Source organism: Chiloscyllium plagiosum, chromosome 6, assembly GCF_004010195.1.
Source record: "Chiloscyllium plagiosum isolate BGI_BamShark_2017 chromosome 6, ASM401019v2, whole genome shotgun sequence".
Taxonomy (NCBI): domain Eukaryota; kingdom Metazoa; phylum Chordata; class Chondrichthyes; order Orectolobiformes; family Hemiscylliidae; genus Chiloscyllium; species Chiloscyllium plagiosum.
Genome location: NC_057715.1, coordinates 93,395,945 through 93,415,069, shown reverse-complemented (window position 1 = coordinate 93,415,069; position 19,125 = coordinate 93,395,945). Strand labels below are relative to the sequence as shown.

General features: G+C 39.0%; 1 protein-coding gene across 1 annotated transcript in view; it reads left to right on the top strand.

The window, feature by feature from the left end:
• The window catches only part of tpte (transmembrane phosphatase with tensin homology), a 64,619-nt gene that overhangs the window by 37,488 nt on the left and 8,006 nt on the right, over positions 1–19,125 (top strand). The window contains exons 11-16 of the mRNA XM_043692713.1: positions 5,005–5,065; positions 10,375–10,456; positions 10,575–10,663; positions 16,420–16,481; positions 16,621–16,701; positions 17,123–17,228. Coding sequence (XP_043548648.1) covers positions 5,005–5,065; positions 10,375–10,456; positions 10,575–10,663; positions 16,420–16,481; positions 16,621–16,701; positions 17,123–17,228 — 481 coding nt within the window. The remainder of the gene's footprint in view (positions 1–5,004; positions 5,066–10,374; positions 10,457–10,574; positions 10,664–16,419; positions 16,482–16,620; positions 16,702–17,122; positions 17,229–19,125) is intronic.

The window sequence follows — 19,125 nt, the reverse complement described above, 5'->3', positions numbered from 1 at the left end:
GTCTTCGCTCATACTTTCGAAATCATTCAGCCAATTTAGTAGAACTGATTTGAGGTATGGGGACTTAGAGTTATGATTTGTGCTCCGTTGTTTCTGATTAGGTTGTGTAAATGGCCTATCCAAAATTTAAGATAGATTAAAAGAACCTGAACTACCAATATTATTTATTATTCATAAGCCTTTCCTTCCACTACATGCACTTTTTGGGGTTTTTGGTGGGATTGGACAGGTGGAAAATCAACCACTTTACATTCAAGCTATTGGTTTCCATCTAGTATTACAAGTTGTTCAGGTGTTCCCTTTGTAAAACTGGAGAAACTCTAACCCAGCCAATTATTGTCATGGATGTAGGTTTGCTCACTGAACTTGAAGGTTTGTTTTCAGATGTTTCATCACCATACTAGATAACATCAGTGAGCTGCTGAAGCACTGGTCACATGACCCACTTTGTTTAAGGTTTCCTTGGGTCTGAAAACCAAGACAAAACATCTGAAAACGAACCTTCCAACTCAGCGAGCAAACTTTCATCCAGAAGCTCAATTTGAGCTACAAATCTTCCCAAAACTTGCTAATTTTCATGTTAGTACCTTCCCAATTACTTTACTTTGAAGTGAGCAGCATATGGTTTTGTTTTAGTACTCATGGCAGGATTCACCAGCACCATTTGAATCGACCCTACCTGAATGCCAGAGAAATATGGTGATAACTGTCCCTTTTTAAGGTAACACAATTGGTCAGGTGCAATCAGGTTAATCTAACAAGACTAATATTGAAGCTGAGACATTTTTGTTAGCTGGAGTCCTACTTTGTTCATGGGAAAGTGGTTTCTGTAATTTCTGAAATCCTCAATTTCATTGCTAGAGTCCTCCAAAGCAACATTCCTAATTGAACTGTTCCATTGATTTTAATTTTTCTTTCTCTAACAATACTAGGCCTAGGAGCTCCCCATTTTCATGTTTTAGCTTTTTTTTTTGAATTCCAGTAAAGGACAATCCAATCAAAGGTACCAACAACAAGATGAACAAGTTAAGACTTGGGCAATGAATGGTACAAAATGATTGTGAATTGAGCCACCAACACTGACCTCCAAGACAAAACTGTCCAAACATTCACTGACTTTTGGGTGATGAAAAGCTTAACTGGGCCAGCCACATGTTTAAGCAAAACTTGGTAGAGGTTTGGTACTCTGTGGACTTGGTCCCATCTCCTCCTCCTCCCTCTTCTCCTACACCCCAAATTCGTGCCTTTCTCCAGTCTTTGAGAACTGTTACTATTCTGTTCAAAGTTGTCTCTTTGGGATTCCCTATAGCAGAATTTTTCCTGCAGCAAGTCATCAAGCTTACTGCTTCCTCAGTGTTGAGTCCTTTGCCCTCTATGTCTGACTACCTTAGCAGCAATTTCCTGCAGTTCCCTTCCCATTTATACATGTAGAGGCATTCCTTCCTCTGTACAGCTCTAATTGCTGAACTAACCTTTATACAACTTACAAGGACAGCAGTTCATGAAGGATACCTTCATCAGCAACTTGAGATCTTGACCTCATAGCCCATGCTGTACAATTTGCAAAAGTAAATTTCAATTCTGTGGATGTTTTGTCATGTGTTTCTCTTGGTTGTAGCAGCAGTGACATATGTTGAAATCATTTATTTCAAGGATAGGGGTGGCTCAGTGGTAAGCACTGCTGCCCCTCAGTTCCAGGATTCCACCCTCTGACGACTGTCTGTCTGGAGTTTGGACATTCCCCCGTGTCTGGGTTTCTTCAGGGTGCTCTGGTTTCTCCCACAGCCCAAAGATGTGCAGGTTAGGTGGATTGGCCATTCTAAACTGCCCACAGTATCCAGGGAATGTACAAGCTTGGTGGAAAGTGCAGGTTTATCGGGTTGTTCTGAGTAAGACCCTCTTCAGAGGGTAGGTGTGGACACGTTGGGCTGAATGGCCTGTTTCCACATGATAGGGATTCTATGATTCTAGAATGCTGCTGTCATTAATGTGCATCTCATTATCTGAAATTTGGATTTTGGATAGTAAAGTGTTCCCATATCCACCAGTTGAGACTTGGTGACAAATGTATTTTGAATTCCACAATGGATAAGCCTATGATCATACTGAGTGGTGCAGGTTTGAGAGGCTGATTGTTCAAATTCTGCTCCTATTAATTCACACACAACATAAAAATGCAATAGGAGCACTTGCCTTTTCCAGATTCTCTTTTTAATTCTTAAACTGCTTTGGTGGTTAGGTGTTATTACAAAAGCCAAGTTCTGAGCAAGTTGCAAATGCTGTAATCAGAATACTGAAAACTGATAGACTTGAAATGTTAACTCTGTTTCTGTTGCCTGACATCCTAAGTATATCCAGCATTCTGATTCACTGATGGCTAAGTTATTTACGAACTAATAAATTCACCACCTTTTCTTCGCATTCCACCCCCCTGCCAATTTAGAAAGGGAAAGGATGGGTAACTGGTGTTAGTGATTCATATCCAGCAGTGTAATAACACCTTGATGTGCATGTGTTGTACAGTTCATGAAGAAACCAAACTTTTTAAAAATACTTTTTTAATCCAGTTAGTTGAACTGAAAAACACAGCACCCTTCAGAAAGGATCCTGAAATCTATAATTCATGTACCTTGTTCATCCTTTCATATAAAATAAGTTGTCATTTTAAACTAAGGTTTTGCCTGGATGAAGAGACTGACACCATTTTTAACTATGTACTACAGCAATTGCATACAAACTCTATCTCCTTTTTTGTTATGTATCTGTGTGTAGAATTTATTTGTACATTTTTACCCATTACTCATCAGTATTGGGTACCAGTGTTCAGAGGTTTTCTTGCCACAGGAATATGTTTAAATACTTTTTGTGCTTGCCTTCCAAACAACAAATGTGCATCTTTGTGCACCATTAGCAGGTAGATTTAAAGAAAGTGTGGGTTCCAGGGTAGTCCCTAATTTGTAAATGGTCAGTGTTTGTTTGTTTTTTGTTGAAGTGATGTACCAAAGCTATCCAGCTTTGTTAAAAATGCCTTTTCAAGGTTCAATGCTGCTTGAACACTTAAAGTCTACATATTTAATAATTGGTGAATTTGTCAGTTTTAGTTTTGCTCCTTGTCAGTAAGGAGGGTCTGTGGAAGGGTTTGTGATGTTAGAGTATATCCTCAATGTGTCACTTTTTGTTTCTTTTCCACTTCTGCCATTTACCAGGCTTCGAGTCAAGCTTGGCTTATCTGTGGATGTGTTTGAGTTTCACTATTGTGTGATCAGTTTAAATCACAACCTTTGGTGACCTCCAATGAGTAATTGTTTTGATCTTGAACTACTCCTAGATTGTAGCTGATATTTATTCTCAGTTCAGCCTGGTTCAGTGGATGATTCCCTCTTGTCATTCATGTATTTGGAATTGGAGTTGGGTAGATAGTCAATTTCTTTTTTTTAAGTTTCTGCTTTAACATTTCTCGATCAAAAAGAGAATATATTGTCTCCTTGTTTTGTGGTTCTGTTGTGCTTCCTCAAAGTTTTTTGATCCTTGGCTAAACCAGATGAAGCTACAAACTAGATGCTATTGTTAAAACAGAAGTACTTCGAGTAATCATTACCATCTGTGCAAGTAACTGAAGATCATTTTTCTTAATGGATTTAAAAAAAAGTGACTAATTATTTGCGTTCCACTTTTACACTTGCAAAGAGAACACATACCCTAAGTTACTTTTGATTTCCCTCTTTTTTTTTTTAATATCTATTTTTTTTAAAAAAGTAAATGAAAGCCTGACAACTTGCAAGTGAGTACTACTGATCACTGTTCAAAAAGTCCACTACTTTTTGTCATTTACATAAATGATTTGGATGCGAGCTTAAGAGGTACAGTTAGTAAGTTTGCAGATGACACCAAAATTGGAGGTGTAGTGGACAGCAAAGAAGGTCTACTCCGAGTATAATGAGATTTTGATCAGATGGGTCAATGGGTTGAAGTGGCACATGGAGTTTAATTTAGATGTGAGGTACTAGATTTTTGGGAAAGCAAATCTTAATGGGGTGGGGAGTCCAGAACTAGAAGGCATAGGTTTAGGGTGGAAAGATATGAGAGACCGAAGGGGCGACTTTTTCAGAGGGTGGGGAGTGTGGAATAGACTGCCAGAGGAAGTGGTGGAGGCTGGTACAATTGCAACATTTAAAAGGCATTTGGATGGGTATATGAATAGGAAGGGTTTGGAGGGATATGGCTGGGTGCTGGCAGGTGGGACTAGATTCGGTTGGAGTAGCTGGTCAGAATGGACAAGTTGGACTGAAGGGTCTGTTTCTGTGCTGTACATCTGACTGTAAAGTATTCTTACCATACCATTTGCATCTTTGAATGGTGAAGAGTTCTTCCTGTGTTCAGGTTAATATGGAAGCAAGGTATGGGACTGCTGGAACTTCTGACTAAACCTGAACTGGAGAAACTATTCCTCTTTTGATCGGGGATGACTACTAACCATTTTGCCACTTATCTCCCTCTTTCCCCCACCCCCAAAGAGTGCTAGAATATATGCAAACCTGTGTATAGTAGTGGTCAATGATTTCTTCAGTTTGTTCATTGTGGGATATGGGTGTTGCTGGCTAAGGGTACTAGTTGCCCATCCCTAACTGTTGTATTGTAAGTCACCAAACACGTCAGGCGTGCCTCCATAGTGAGGTGATTCTGATTCTTTCCAGCCTTGTTCTAAGACTGGAATGTGAATTCTGTACACCAGGCAGGCAGGAGAAAATCCTTTTCACCCAAATAGATAGAATCACGATGTTCCACTTTACACCATTGGCTATTAAAGTTATAGGCTTTAAATTAAGAAGGCTTCAGAATGCAGAGCACCAAAATAAAACAAGCTATTTTGACACTTCCTCTTACAAAACTGACTCTTGATCCTGTATAGTATTAGTTTCATCTATGTAAGATGCGATATTGTTGCCAATCTGTTACTGTTAGAGTGGACTTTAAATTAAAAAATAATGTAAAATGTATTCACAGGAGGTTGCAAGATTTTTTGACACCAAGCACAAGGATCACTATAAAGTCTATAATCTATGCAGTAAGTATGTCTTTTTTAGTTGCTTTTTAAAAATTGGAGTGGTTGTATTTAGAGGAAAATATTGAATTATGTAGAATATTTTGCATCTGCAAACTCTAAATGAGGAAAATTGATTTGATGAAGGCAGAGTTTTTCATTTTGAAGTAAACATGTTTTTGCAGCACAATATCAGCAAACTGGATAAGGTTAGGCCATTTGCTGCCAAACTAGGGACTAATATTTGAGATGGCAATTTAATGGGTCATTGTGAGTCTTTTAATCCAAAATGTTCCATAATTTATGCACGTTTTGACCTGTCAAAAGAAATGGCATTTTCTATCAAACATTGATCAAAGTCTTTGTTTTATTTGTCAAGTAGTTACTGGCTTGTTACTTCTAAGCTGTCTTAGGAGCCACAAAATAATTGTGAGAAGATCTTTGATTTCTTTTCACTGCAGAACAAAACACCCTCTTTTTTTTTTTTAAGAAAAAATAAAATGTACTAAAGGAATCAAGTGGCGTGGAGAAAAAGTATTAATAGAGGAATGGCCATGATCATTTATTGAAGGGCTTACTCCTAATTTCCATTTATTTGGCAGAGTACAAAATGTTCCCCTGACAATAGCTTTTAATTTGGATGATTCTGGGTGTGGGAGGGAAAGCCTAGCTCCGGAACCTAAGGCAATTGTGAACAATATACTGTCAAAGTCTTTTTGGACTGGGAAGGAAGATTGTTCTATTGCGGCATTCATTTGCTGGGTTTGGCAATTTGCTACAACATAAAATTTTAAGTGATCAATTTTAATAGTGTAGATGGAGTTATTTTCTTTGAATTATATACTATTTGGTGTAGATTGCTCCATCCCTGTCCCTCTGTTTCATGCATGTTGCCTCTCTCGCCACCTTTTTTATGTAGCTGCTGGGCCTTCAAACTTGGCAACAAATGTCCAAGTCACTCATTTGCAGTGCAAATCGCTCATTCCAATCTGTAACCCATTTATTTGAATCCATCATATCTTGCACTTGTGGTGTGATGACCTTTCCAAAAATAAAGCAAGTGTAAGTCTCATGATCACTACTGATTTGAGAAAACCAAGGAAGTGGCAGTTACTGACTGATCTTCAATAACCTGCCCATGATGCTCACTACAGTTTCACCAGGACTACTTGACCACAATGTCCTACAGAACCTGACAGACAGGACAGCTGCTTGCCAAAAGATGGTGAAACAAGTAGCTTTGTCCTCAATATAGTAATTGTCCAAGTGCAGCACCAAATAACTCAAGCACATGTTAAGACCAATATAGTTAATGGAAATAGCCTCTAATGGCTGGAGCCACAACTGACTCAAAAATAAATGTTTGTGGTTGTTGGAAGCTAAAGCTTGGTCTGACTATTTTCAGCTGCTTCATCCCTCAAAATTAGTGGAACTGGTTGACTATTCCAGTGCTTGGATCTATTAATAACAGTTCTTGGCCTACTGCAGGACTTGAAAGTGACTGGTAACATTCACTCCACAGAAGTGCTGAGTGACCAACATCTTAAAGAGGGAACTCAACCATTGTCCTTTGACCTTGAAAGGCACCATCATTGGACTCTTTCATTGACATTTTTTTTGAGGGGGTCACTCATTGGACTGGATGAACCATTTGGACACTGCTGATAAGAGCAAAGGGAAAACTGCATGCAATGAAATGAATGAATCTCTTGCCGGGTGCTCAGAACATATCCACCATGGACCAGACTCTGTTTATGACTGGGACTGAATCCTCATTCATAACTGTAGCAACACTGTCCAGGACATGGAATTCATTTTGGTCAACTGTGCAATTGGGTTAATAATCCACCCATCCTCCATAGGCATGTTGTGACCTTTGTATCTACAATTTACAGGAAACATAGCAATTCATTTAAGTTTACTTTGGCACCCTCCTACCTTGCAATCTCTGTCACCAAGTAGGACAAGCAATAATGTTATGTCAACATTGCCTGCAAATTTCCCTCCAGTTGCACCTCGTCCTGATTTTAAATATGTGAGCATTTCTTTGTCAACAGGTTAGTAATTTTGGGGGGATTTTGCCTATTAATATTTGATCACTATTAGCACATGAAAGCAGTGGTTCAGAGTATGCTGTCAATTGGCCAATAAATATGGTTTTGGCTAATCTTTTTGATTTTTAAACAAGTGGAATAGTGAGATGACCTGTTTGCTGAGATGTACATTGTGTTGAGGGTTAATTTTGAACTGCTGTAATGTTTTCAAAATGAAGTGTTTTAAGTGTAATCAGCTTTGTGGTTTGATCACAAATAAGAACGCATAGTAAACAAAATTGCACTAACACTCCTGGATATTTAAGTAGTCTTAGTACATTTTCTTATCCTTTTGTTACAGCATTTTCCTCCCCTTTGTCTTTTTTTTTCTTTTGCATTTGCATCGCCATCTTGTCTATATTGTTGCATACTGAGCAAAAACGCATTTTAAGTGGAGCTCTACTCCAGTGTATACACTTATGGATTCTGTGAATTGGAATAGTGTACCACAGGATTTTTGTTTAATAATACTTTGCACCAGTTTTTGCTTGTGCTTCCTAGCCTGGCCTCCTTTTGAAAAACAACATACCATGCTGTTAGATCTTTCAGCCCAGTCTGAATGTTAACCATGCCTCCACATCAGATATAAAGAATTGCAACGTGAACACTTGTAAATCCTTGTGGAAACAGACTAGATCAATTCACAAGGATTCACAACTTTCCAAATATTTTGTCTGATAATTTGCATGATACCTAAGGGATATTTTATGGACTGACCTATCTTGGATAGAATAGTGGCAATGCAGATTCTACAGGAGGCACATCAATTTCAACAACTGAAGTGTTCCAAATTGGACTGAACCAAGTGTCCTGTAAATTGAAAACTTGTCACATGTTTCTTCTGTGTGGCTCCTGATGGGTCTACCATTACATTTAGTACTTTGTCCACTCTTTTCTAGTCAAGCTTTTTTTTTGCTGGAGACACTCATCTCCAGAAAGGTCAGTATTTGTTGTCCATCCATAATTGTTCTTGAACGGAGTTGCTTGCTTTGCTATTTCAGGAGTCAGTAAAGAGTATTTCACACCCACTCCTGTGGGTCTGGAATCAAATGTAGGGTAAGAATACCAGAGTTCCGCAAGGACATTTAGTGAACCAAATGGGTTTTTGCAACAATCTGTTGTGGTTACCATAACGGAGACTAGCTTTAAATTTGAATTTCCACCAAATTGGTGTGGAGCGATTTAAATCTGTTGCAAGAGCATTAGCTTTGGTACCTAAATGTTACTATCAGGACATTGCTACTGTGCCACCATCTTGCCCCTGCAGTTGCCTTTAGAAATGTAACTGTTGCTAATACTAGTCCTTTTTCAAGGAGATATTAATTTTAATGAGCTGATTGTTACAGATACTATAAAGCTGTTACAAAATAAATTGCAAATAATTCTCTTGGTAATCTCTTCAGAAAACACTGACTGAAGTCTACTTTTAAAATTTAGCTCAGTTTAATATGAAGATGCATCTTTAAGATAACTTGCAATAGAATTGGCCTTGTTGCAATGCTGCATGATTGAACTTGCAATAGAATTGGTCAATTCATTGAATTTCAGTTCATTAACTTGATGTGGTTTATGAATTATAATTCATAATCTTTGATATTTACATGACTAATGTGACAAAATTGTGTTCACACAATTGCATCTTATGATTTCAAGCCTGTAATTCCTGATATTTCAAATGTTTACTTGTCTCATGCCACATATCACTTGAGTGATGGCAATATTCTGCCTAATTTTCTTTTATAGCTCCTAAAACCTGATCAAAATGAGTTAAACTTTATAGCACAGGAGTTCATGCTAGGTTATTATAGAGCAAAACAGCCTGTCTCATTTTCCCCTAGCCCTCCAAGTTTTTTTTAATTCACTTTGTGGGAGATGGACCTCGTTGGCAACATCTGCATTTTTATTGCCTGTCCAGAGTTTCCCTTCAAAGCAGTGGTGAGCTGCTGCCTCAAATTGCTGCAGTCCATGTGGTGTAGGTTGACCTACAACACCCTTGGGGAGGGAATGGATTTGATCCAGTGAGCATGAAGGAACAGCAATTTCCTTCTGAAATCTTTTCACTCCATTTCCACACTTTTTGTAGGCAGTGCCCCAGATTACTTTTGCTACACCAAAGTAGTAGTTCTAGTATCCTTGCTGCACCTCTTGCTCCACCCTTATCCGTGTCTTTGTTAGTCCTTGTATAATCTCTGTTAATAGGAAGATTGCCTTTGGCTACTTTTTTAAAAAAAAAGTCGTAATATTGAGCACCGCCAATCACCCTCCATTTTCATTCAAATGAGGAACAGCACAACTTCAAAATGATCTAGCTAAAATTTTCTATTGTGGATATAATTGTGGTAAATCTCCTCTGACTCTCTCAAGAAACCTCCCACCATTTCCTAAAGTGTTCTAGAATTTTCTAGAAGTTTCCTAAATTAGACCAGCTTTAGGAGTTCAACATAACTTTCCTGCTTTTGTACCTGATGAAAGCCCAAGATCCCAAATGCTTTGCTATCTCAGTCCACCACCTGGGCAAGTAAATGCCCACATATCTCTGATCTGGCTTGGACTTTAAAACTGCCATTTTAAGTCTGTGTTGCTCCTCTGGTCTTTTCTGCCAAAATGTCTGGTTGGAATAATGCATTATAAGTCTGTCTTTTGAATAACTAATCCCTTTTTTTCCCTGAAAGTTATTCTTGATGTGATTGGGAGGGGTAGCAAAACTTCAATTAATGTTAGTTGCATTAAAGTGAAGCAAGAATTGAAGGACAACTAAATTTACAGGTCATTTCTACAAACTTGGTTTCAAGGTCTGGTGGTGATGTCTCTAGACTAGTAATCTAGAAGCTGAAGTTACTGTTTTGAGGTCACTCGTGTGATTTCTCACCATGACCGGTTGTGAAATTAGAACACCATATTTTTTAAAAAGGAATTAAAAGGAGCTTTATGAAGATCATGAATCTTTGTTTGATTTGTCAAAAGCCTATTTGGGGGTCACTAATGCCCTTTTTTTTTTAAGTGAAGGAAATCTTTGGTCTTGGCCTAGTCTAGCCTACATGTGACTCCATTTCCACAACAATATAATTGGCTCATTGGTTCCTGATGGGCATTATTGGATGGGCCATAATTATTAGCCCAGCCACTGAAACCATCCAATGAATAAGTGAAAATAGAAAATTGGCCACCTAATAGCAGTAGGCAGACACCAATTCTTTAACAATCTTCAATATCTGATTCTAACACATGTTTCTATGGTAGGTGAAAAAGGCTACAATCCCAGATTCTTTCATTACAGAGTGGAAAGAGTCTTCATTGATGACCACAATGTGCCTGCTCTGGAGTAAGTTTTTCTGGTCACCTTTTAATGGGTGAACACTTCTTCATTCAATCTCCTATTTCTGTGTCTTAGAAATAAAATTGCTTTCCAGTATGACATTTCAAATTGTCATGGTTTTTAGGGACATGCTGAAATTTACAGCTAATGTTCGGGATTGGATGGCAGCTGATGAGAAGAATGTTATAGCAATTCATTGCAAAGGTGGTAAAGGTAAGAGATACTGAGTTTTACTATGGATTCTGCAGAATGTTCTTTCCTATCTGGATAGGGGAAGGAACACAGTATGTGAAGTTTTCGTACCCTCACTGGACCTTGTTCCAGTAGCTTGCTTTAGATTTGCTTCAGCTTGATACATAACAGGCTATTCAGCCCCTTGAGTCTAGATTAGAGTGGTGCTGGAAAAGCACAGGTCAGGCAACATCTGAGGAGCAGGAAAATCAATGTTTTGGTCTCCAGCATCTGCAGTCCTCAATTTCGCCCCTTGAGTTTGTTCAGTTGTTCAAATAAAACATTGATCTGCTTGCTAACCCCCTCTTTATCCATGTTTGATTTGTATACTTTTTAAACCAAATTTGAACATTCATAATCTGTTTAAAATTTCAATTTGTCGAGCATCCAAACTTTCTTTTTCACGAAAAACTACTAGATTTTTGTTCAGAAAATGGGCAATCTTTTAGGATCCTGGCTGACTTGTCAATAGTTGCCAATAAGTGTGGATTACATGCTCCTTTAAATTGTGTTGCAAATTGAGATGATTCTGGCTACTACTGAGGTAGGATTAGCAAATTGTTTGCTGCAGACTAACAATGCTGACATTTAACACTTTCTCTCTCTCTCTCTGGCCACAGCTAATACTGTTTTTAATATGGTAGCATTATACAAGAAGGGAATTAAGGATAAATCAAAAACTACAGGTCAGTAAGTAATATACAAAGTAGGGAAAAAAGATCAAGACAGAATTAATCTTCACTTGGAGGCAAGAATTAATCAAGGATAGTTAGCATGGCTTTGGCAAGGGGAGATCATGTTTAACAAATTTGATTTGAATTTTTCCAGGAGATGGATGACTGTGTAGATGAGGGTTAGTGTCGTTGGTGTGGTCTACATGGCCTTCAGTAAGGCTTTTGTCAACGGGGACAGTACAGTGGCACAGTGGTTAGCACTGCTGCCTCACAGCGCCAGAGACCTGGGTTCAATTCCCATCTCTGGCAACTGTCTGTATGGAGTTTGCACATTCTCCCTGTGTCTGTGTGGGTTTCCTCCCACAGTCCAAAGATGGGCAGGTTAGGTGAATTGGCCGTGCTAAATTACCTGTAGTGTTAGGTGAAAAGGTAAATGAATATGGGTTGGTTGCTCTTCGGAGGGTCGGTGTGGACTTGTTGGGCCGAAAGACCTGTTTCCACACTGTAAGCAATCTAATCTTAACCAGTCTAATTGTGCTACAAGCTAAGAGTCTGAAATCTGGGGAAATTTAGCAAATTGGATCCAAAATTGGCTTAGTGGTAGGAAGCAGAGGGAGAAGTTGAAGGGTGGTTTTGTAACTGGAAGCCTGTCTGTTGTCCCACAGGTTTTGATATGGGGTCAACTGCTGTTTGTGTTCATTATATCTCTCTCAATCAGATCTAGATCATTGATCAGTAAGTTCTCAGACGAATTGCAAATTGGTGTGGTAAGTAGTGATGAGGAAAGGCTTAGACTTGCGTGTAGATGGACTGAGCAGTGACAATAAAATCTCCACCTGAAAAGTGAGGTGGTGTACTTAGGGAGAACTTTATAAGGCAAGCGAATTCACATTTGAATGGTAGACCTGAGGAAGTAGAGGATCAGACATTGGAGTATGGGTCCATTGATCCTTGAAGGCAGCAGGACAGTTTGCTTAATATAGCAAATTGATGCTTTTCTTAAGGCATTGAATAAAAGAGCAAGGAGATTATGATAGAGCTGTATATAATGTTCATTGCATCACTGCTGGAATATAGTGTGGTTCTAGGTTGATGTGATTGCAATAGAGTTGGTGCAGAAGTGATTCAACCAGGATGTTGCCTGGGCTGGAAAGATTCAGCTGATGAAAGACCAGATAGGCTTGGGTTGCTTGCCTTCTCAGAAGGCTGAGGGGGGAACAATCTGATCAAAGTATGTGATGTTATAAGGGGACATAGGTGTGATACATGGGAAGAAACATTTGAGCTTTCATAGAAGGGTCCATAACCAGGAGTCTGTTTTGTTGAGAAGCTGGAGGTTGAGGGGATTTGAGGGAAAACATCCACCACCCTCAGGTTAAAGATTATCTGGAAATCACTGCCTGAAAGGGTGACAGATGTAGGCACCCTCGAGACCCAAATATTTTAAGAACAATTCAAGTGAGTATTTGAAATGCCCCAGTATACAAAGCTACAGGGAAAATGTTGGAAAAAGGGATTGGAACCACGGTTTGTGTCTGTGCCAGTCATTAATCGGCTGAAGGCCATCTTTGTACTAGAAAACTGATTCTCATGGGATGACTGAGATCTGAAAGGTATGGTATAAGTGAGTGCTCTTTTCTAACAGCCTTGAGGCTGAGGAGAGGGAAGCTAACAATGACAAACTGAGAATATGGTTTTTGGTGTGTAGGAGGGGGGAAATTGTCTTAGTCTACATGGTGTGTATGACTTGTATTGCTAGCATCGTATTGAGTAGTAGAGTGCCAGACCAGGTTTGGGTGGCAAAGAAAGGGAAGCAATTGTCAAGATTGATAGTTTAGTAAAAGAATATTGATGTTTGGGGGGGGGGGGGGGAAGAGGGAAGAGAAGAAATCTATAAAAGTTTGGGCAAGTTATGAACTAGAATTTAGTGGCAATTCTCCTACGTACTGGATGTTCAAATACCAGAGATTAAAGGTTGGTTAGAGTTGTCCAGGCATATACTTCCCAGTTTTATTCCAACTGTCATCTCAACTCCAACACTGGTCATTTCCTAATTATTCTGGATAGTTTAATCAACCTACGTAGATATTATCTACCTCTACAGGTAGGACATATACCTAGGGACTCCTGGTCTGGAGGTTGAGAGACAACCACTGTCATATTTTATAAGTGTAGTGAAGTTCTTGCCTACTTTTCCTCTTTCTTTTTAATTCACAACACCAACCCTTCTCTAGTTCCATTTGGTCTTGGGTATCACTGACACACACTACTGGATAATAACATTAGAACTTGGAATAGGTAATTTAGCCCCTCAAGCCACCACTTACTAGATCACGGCTGATCTCTCAGCATCACCACTTTCCTGCTCACTCATAACCTTATTTTAAATGTAGATGGTTACTTTTTGTGGGGAAATAATCCTCATTGGTCAGTTAAAATTAATATTTTTTAACACCTCCTTGATATTGCAGAACAAGTATAAATCACTATGTATAATTTCATAACATTCTAAGACAACATTCCTTGGACATATGCATCCTTCACTATTGCAAATAAACCCTGAGCACCCTGCAGCAGAATAGATGGGATTATTTATCTTGAAAATAAGTGTTTTGCCTAAAGATAGCTGCACAGTTGCATTTATGTTACAGATGAGGAGTGCTGGGAAACTAATGGATTTCAGTGATTTTACAATTGTGCATCTTGTCACGAAGTACACATAATGGAAATGGGAAGTAGTTGAATTAATCAGGTGCCTTTCATTGCCTTCTGGTTATCCAAAGTGCTTTCAATTAGACTTAGTGTAAATTTCCAAAAAGACAATCCAACACAGTGTAGTTGTATTAGCACATAGTTAAACAGTACACAATGAGGCAAAATATGTACTGGTTATGCATTAATGATTTATCAATGCCCTCCTTTAAATGCTGTGCAATTGAAATTCTGGTTCACAACAGTTCAGTGACCTTTTGGATGTTGACTTCCTAAACTGACTTTAACTGTTGAAGAATCAAAGCTAGAATGAAGCTTACAATAGAAGAATTTTTCTACAGAGTAAAATAATTGGGTGATGGTGGGAAGAGAACATGAATCAGTGAGAAATGAGTTATCTGACCAAATTCCAGTTGGTCTTCAAAGTTTGTCTTTTGATACTACTTTAAAAAAATTTCTAATCTTGGTTTGTGAAACACCTATGGAATAATATCCAAAGTCCATTTTCTATTTTCACATGAACATCAGCAACTCGTGATGTTCAAATAGGTTTTTGCTTGTTTTGCTATTCAAGAGGATCAGAAATTAGATCTAAATTTGAGGCAACGTTTTGTACAGTTCAGACAACTTGTGGAATTATTTGATCTAAACTTGCTGCTCTAATTTTTGTTGCTTTTCACAGCTCTTGGTCTCACTGTGGAAGTAGCAATTTGTTTTTGGGTGACACTTTCATGTTTGTTTTTCTTATATTCCATAATCAGTTTATTTTTCTGGAGAGCTTGACTGTTTGGAGACTACAAAGAATCTTGCTATAAAATGGTCACCCCCTTGGGGGTGCTGTTTGGCTATTGGAAAATCCTGAAAAAGGATAACAACAGGGGAATTATTTCAGTGACAAAGATGGGCAAGATTAGAATAGATTCCCTACAGCGTGGAAACAGGCCCTTCTGCCCAACAAGTCCACACTGACCCTCCGAAGAGTAACCAACCCAGACCCATTTCCCTCTGACTAATACACCTAACACTATGGCCAATTCACCTGACCTGCACATCTTTGACTGTGGGAGGAAACCGGAGCACCCAGAGGAAACCCACGCAGACACAGGGAGAATGTGTGTGTAGAGTTTGCACAGTCGTCAGAGGCTGCAATCGACCCTGGTGTTGAGGCAGCAGTGCTAATCACTGAGCCACTGTGCCACCCCAATGGGCAAAGTAGATGAAAATTGGAAGGTAGGGAGTGTTTGTGTGTAGTTCAAGGGTTAACCTAGAAACTAGGACCAAGAGCAGACATTAGTCCCTTCTGCTCAACCATTAAGTAAAATTATTGCTAATCATCCAATTCAGTTTCCTGTTTTCTTCACTTAACCTTTGAACCCTTTAGCCCCAGAAACTATATCTAACTCTTCCTTGCCAAATATTCCATGGTTTGGCCTCAATCACTCCATGGTCGAGAATTCCACAGACGCTCAATTGTCTCTCTGGGTGAAGAAATTTCTCCTGTCAGTCCTATATGCTGTATCCTTTAAACTGTGACTCCTGGTTCTGGACTCTCCAGACATCAGGAACATCATTTTCTATCCTGTCCAGTTCAAATTTTATAGGTTTGTATTTCCCCTGCATTCTTCTGAACCATAGATTTTTAATAATTAACTCCTTCATAGGAATATACAGTTATTTGAGTACCAAATTTAGCTCTTTTTTAAAAAAAAAAGTCTTTAGTCTTAGTACATGAGAATACAACCTTAACAACAGAACTGGGGTCCTTGTCTCAATGCTAACTTTCATATTTGAGTACTCCCCAGGTAAGGGATCTAAATATAGCAGTTATTTGATGTGGAGTAAGATTGTTGTAATTCTGTAAACCTAACAAGGAAGTGTGCTTTATTCTGCATTAAAGAATTGGATTTGCCCTATCCTTATGTCTGCATTCTGAGGACACTCTGCAAACCTCCAACCCCAGCACCCCGCCTCAGATTGTAAAATTGATCCCATTCTTCACAATTAGTCATTGGCAATTTGGGGAAGTCATGACCAAAAAAAAGCACCATGTTGGTCACATATTTGCAAATTATATGATGGTCGGAAGGAAGGAAAGGCAGTCAATTAATGTATGATTATAGGATTCTTTTGTATTTAAAAGGAGCTGATCTGTTCACAAACTCTAAATTAACTGCAGGTCTATTGCAATTTTTAGTTGCACTAACTGGTGTTCTGGATCACAACCATAGGAATATCCTGATGTGGATAAACCTTTTTAAATCTACAGTTGGGATTAAAGTTTTTTAAAAAGGGTGCCTCTTTATTTTTCTCAGATGTATTAGCTTTGAACTTTGAATTTGCCTGTTTTTTTAGGCAGAACTGGAACAATGGTCTGTACCTGGCTGATTGACAGTGACCAATTTGAGAATGCAAAGGTAAACTCTTCCTTTGGTTAAGACATTTTGTATTCGTCTTTTAATCTACTTGTACAGATCTTGTATAGATCACAATATGGATAATAAAGATAATCTATATGTATTAACTGTAATCTTGTAATGTGATTCTTTTTGATAGGAAAGCTTAGACTACTTTGGAGAAAGGAGAACTGACACTAGTGTCAGTTCAAAATTTCAAGGAGTTGAAACTCCCTCCCAGGTAATGATAATAACTATCTAGTTATTTACATGACACACCCTGTCTTGTACATTGGATATTACTACTTGCTAAATATCTGGAATTTTACATGTAGGTCAATTGTTGTATAGCAACCATCCCATAATTTTTAATTACTTATCAAGTCAAGTTGTGGACCATCATTAACTGCGTCTTCCCATGCAGTATGGAGATTGAAACATATTGAGTGCTCTAACCAGATTTGGATACAGCTATACTAAGTCACTGAAATTTCTCTCTACTTAAATTGTGCAGCGGTTTTATTATTGAACAGTCTTCATAAAAAACGGTAGCATATTATGGCACACAATGTAATTTTTCTGTGGACTTTAAACTAGTTTCAGATGAATTGCAAGCTTGTCTGGAAGTGTAGTGTTAAACACTTCTTTTCCTTGCCTTACAGAGCAGATATGTTGGCTATTATGAAGTTATGAAAAATGAGTACAAACGGCAAACTCCACCGCAGAAGAAGTTAAAAATGAAAAGCATTCGAATCTATTCCATTCATGGTAAGCTGCTTTTATTACAATATTTTACTTTCTGGTTTAGTTAATGCTCCCAAGATAGGGATGTAGGACTTTTTAGATTAGATTACAGTGTGGAAACAAGCCCTTCGGCCCAACAAGTCCACACCGACCCATACCCCTACATTTACCCCTATACCTACGGGCAATTTAGCATGGCCAATTCACCTGACCTGCACATCTTTGGAATGTGGGAGGAAACTGGAGCACCCGGAGGAAACCCACGCAGACACGGGGAGAACGTGCAAATTCCACACAGTCAGTCGCCTGAGGCGGGAATTGAACCCGGGTCTCTGGCGCTGTGAGGCAACAGTGCTAACCACTGTGCTGCCCACATAAGACTTGAGCATATAGTCTTAAGCAATGTTGCTATTTAATCATCTATGGTTGGAGTTCTGAAGCAATTATCAGATATCCATGTCTACATTTATATATAACTAAATTGTCAACTCTTGTGTATAGCTTAGAAACTTTATCGAAATGTTTTATCCGAGCACTTAATTCCAATTCTGCCTTGTGTACAGTGAATTTGAATTTGAAAATCCAAATATTAATTGCCCCCTTGGCTTTCAATTCTAGCTGTCTCACATCAATTCCCTAGTAAAGGTTGCACAAAGTTGTGTTTTATGTCACATCATTCATGAACTCTCTAGATAGCCAAAAACTAGACAGCAAGATGAGTAGATAATCTATTTGGGTCGTGTTGTGTGGGTAAATATTGGCCAGATTCCCTGCTCTTAAATCATGCTAGGGATTTTCCATGTTCAGTTGAGAAAATAGTTTCAACCGAAAAATAGTAATTCTGGCAGTGCAGAACTGTACTGGAGGATGTTGCCTAGATTTTTATGCTTGCGTGTGACATGATGGGCTGAACGACTGACGTCTTTCAGTGCCAAAAGTGAGCCCACAAGTTTGAGGCAGAAGTGTTACCAACTGATATGGTTGATACGACTAATCTAAATGCCTTTATAGAAAAGATCCAAATAATGCAAAAATTTAAAAGGGAGTATGCAAGAATTAATGTTAAATCTAAAAAAAAAAAAATTTTATAAAAGTATCAATGGAGCGATTTAAACAGCTTTCAACAGCTTCTGCAATTAAATCTTAAAGTTTACTTTTTACATTCTCAATCAACAAGGTGCTAATTATTGTCTCAGTTCTGTATTTAGAACCGTTCTTGATTAGAATCTACATTACAACAATAAAAACAGGAATGCTTTGATCCTAAGCTCTTTGTGCCAGCTGTAGATGGAGTACTGCCTGGTTTGAGATGCTGTCTGTTAGATGAGACATCCAGTCCCTGTACACCTCCATCCCCCATCACGAAGGACTCCAAGCCCTCCGCTGCTTCCTTTCCCGCCGTACCAACCAGTACCTTTCCACTGACACCCTCCTTCGATTGACTGAACTGGTCCTCACTCTGAACAACTTCTCTTTCCAATCCTCCCACTTCCTCCAAACCAAAGGAGTAGCCAGGGGCCCCAGCTATGTCTGCCTCTTCGTAGGATATGTGGAACAGTTCATCTTCCGCAGCTACACTGGCACCACCCCCCACCTTTTTCCTCCGCTACATCGATGACTGTATCGGTGCTGCCTCATGCTCCCATGAGGAGGTTGAACAGTTCATCCACTTTACCAACACCACCTTCCACCCCGACCTCAAATTTACCTGGACCGTCTCAGACTCCTCCCTCCCCTTCCTAGATCTCTCCATTTCTATCTCTGGCGACTGAATCAACATGGACATTTACTATAAACCGACCGACTCCCACAGCTACCTAGACTACATCTCCTCCCACCCTGCCCCCTGTAAAAATGCCATCCCATAGTCCCAGTTCCTTCGTCTCTGCTGCATCTGCTCCCAGGAGGACCAGTTCCAATA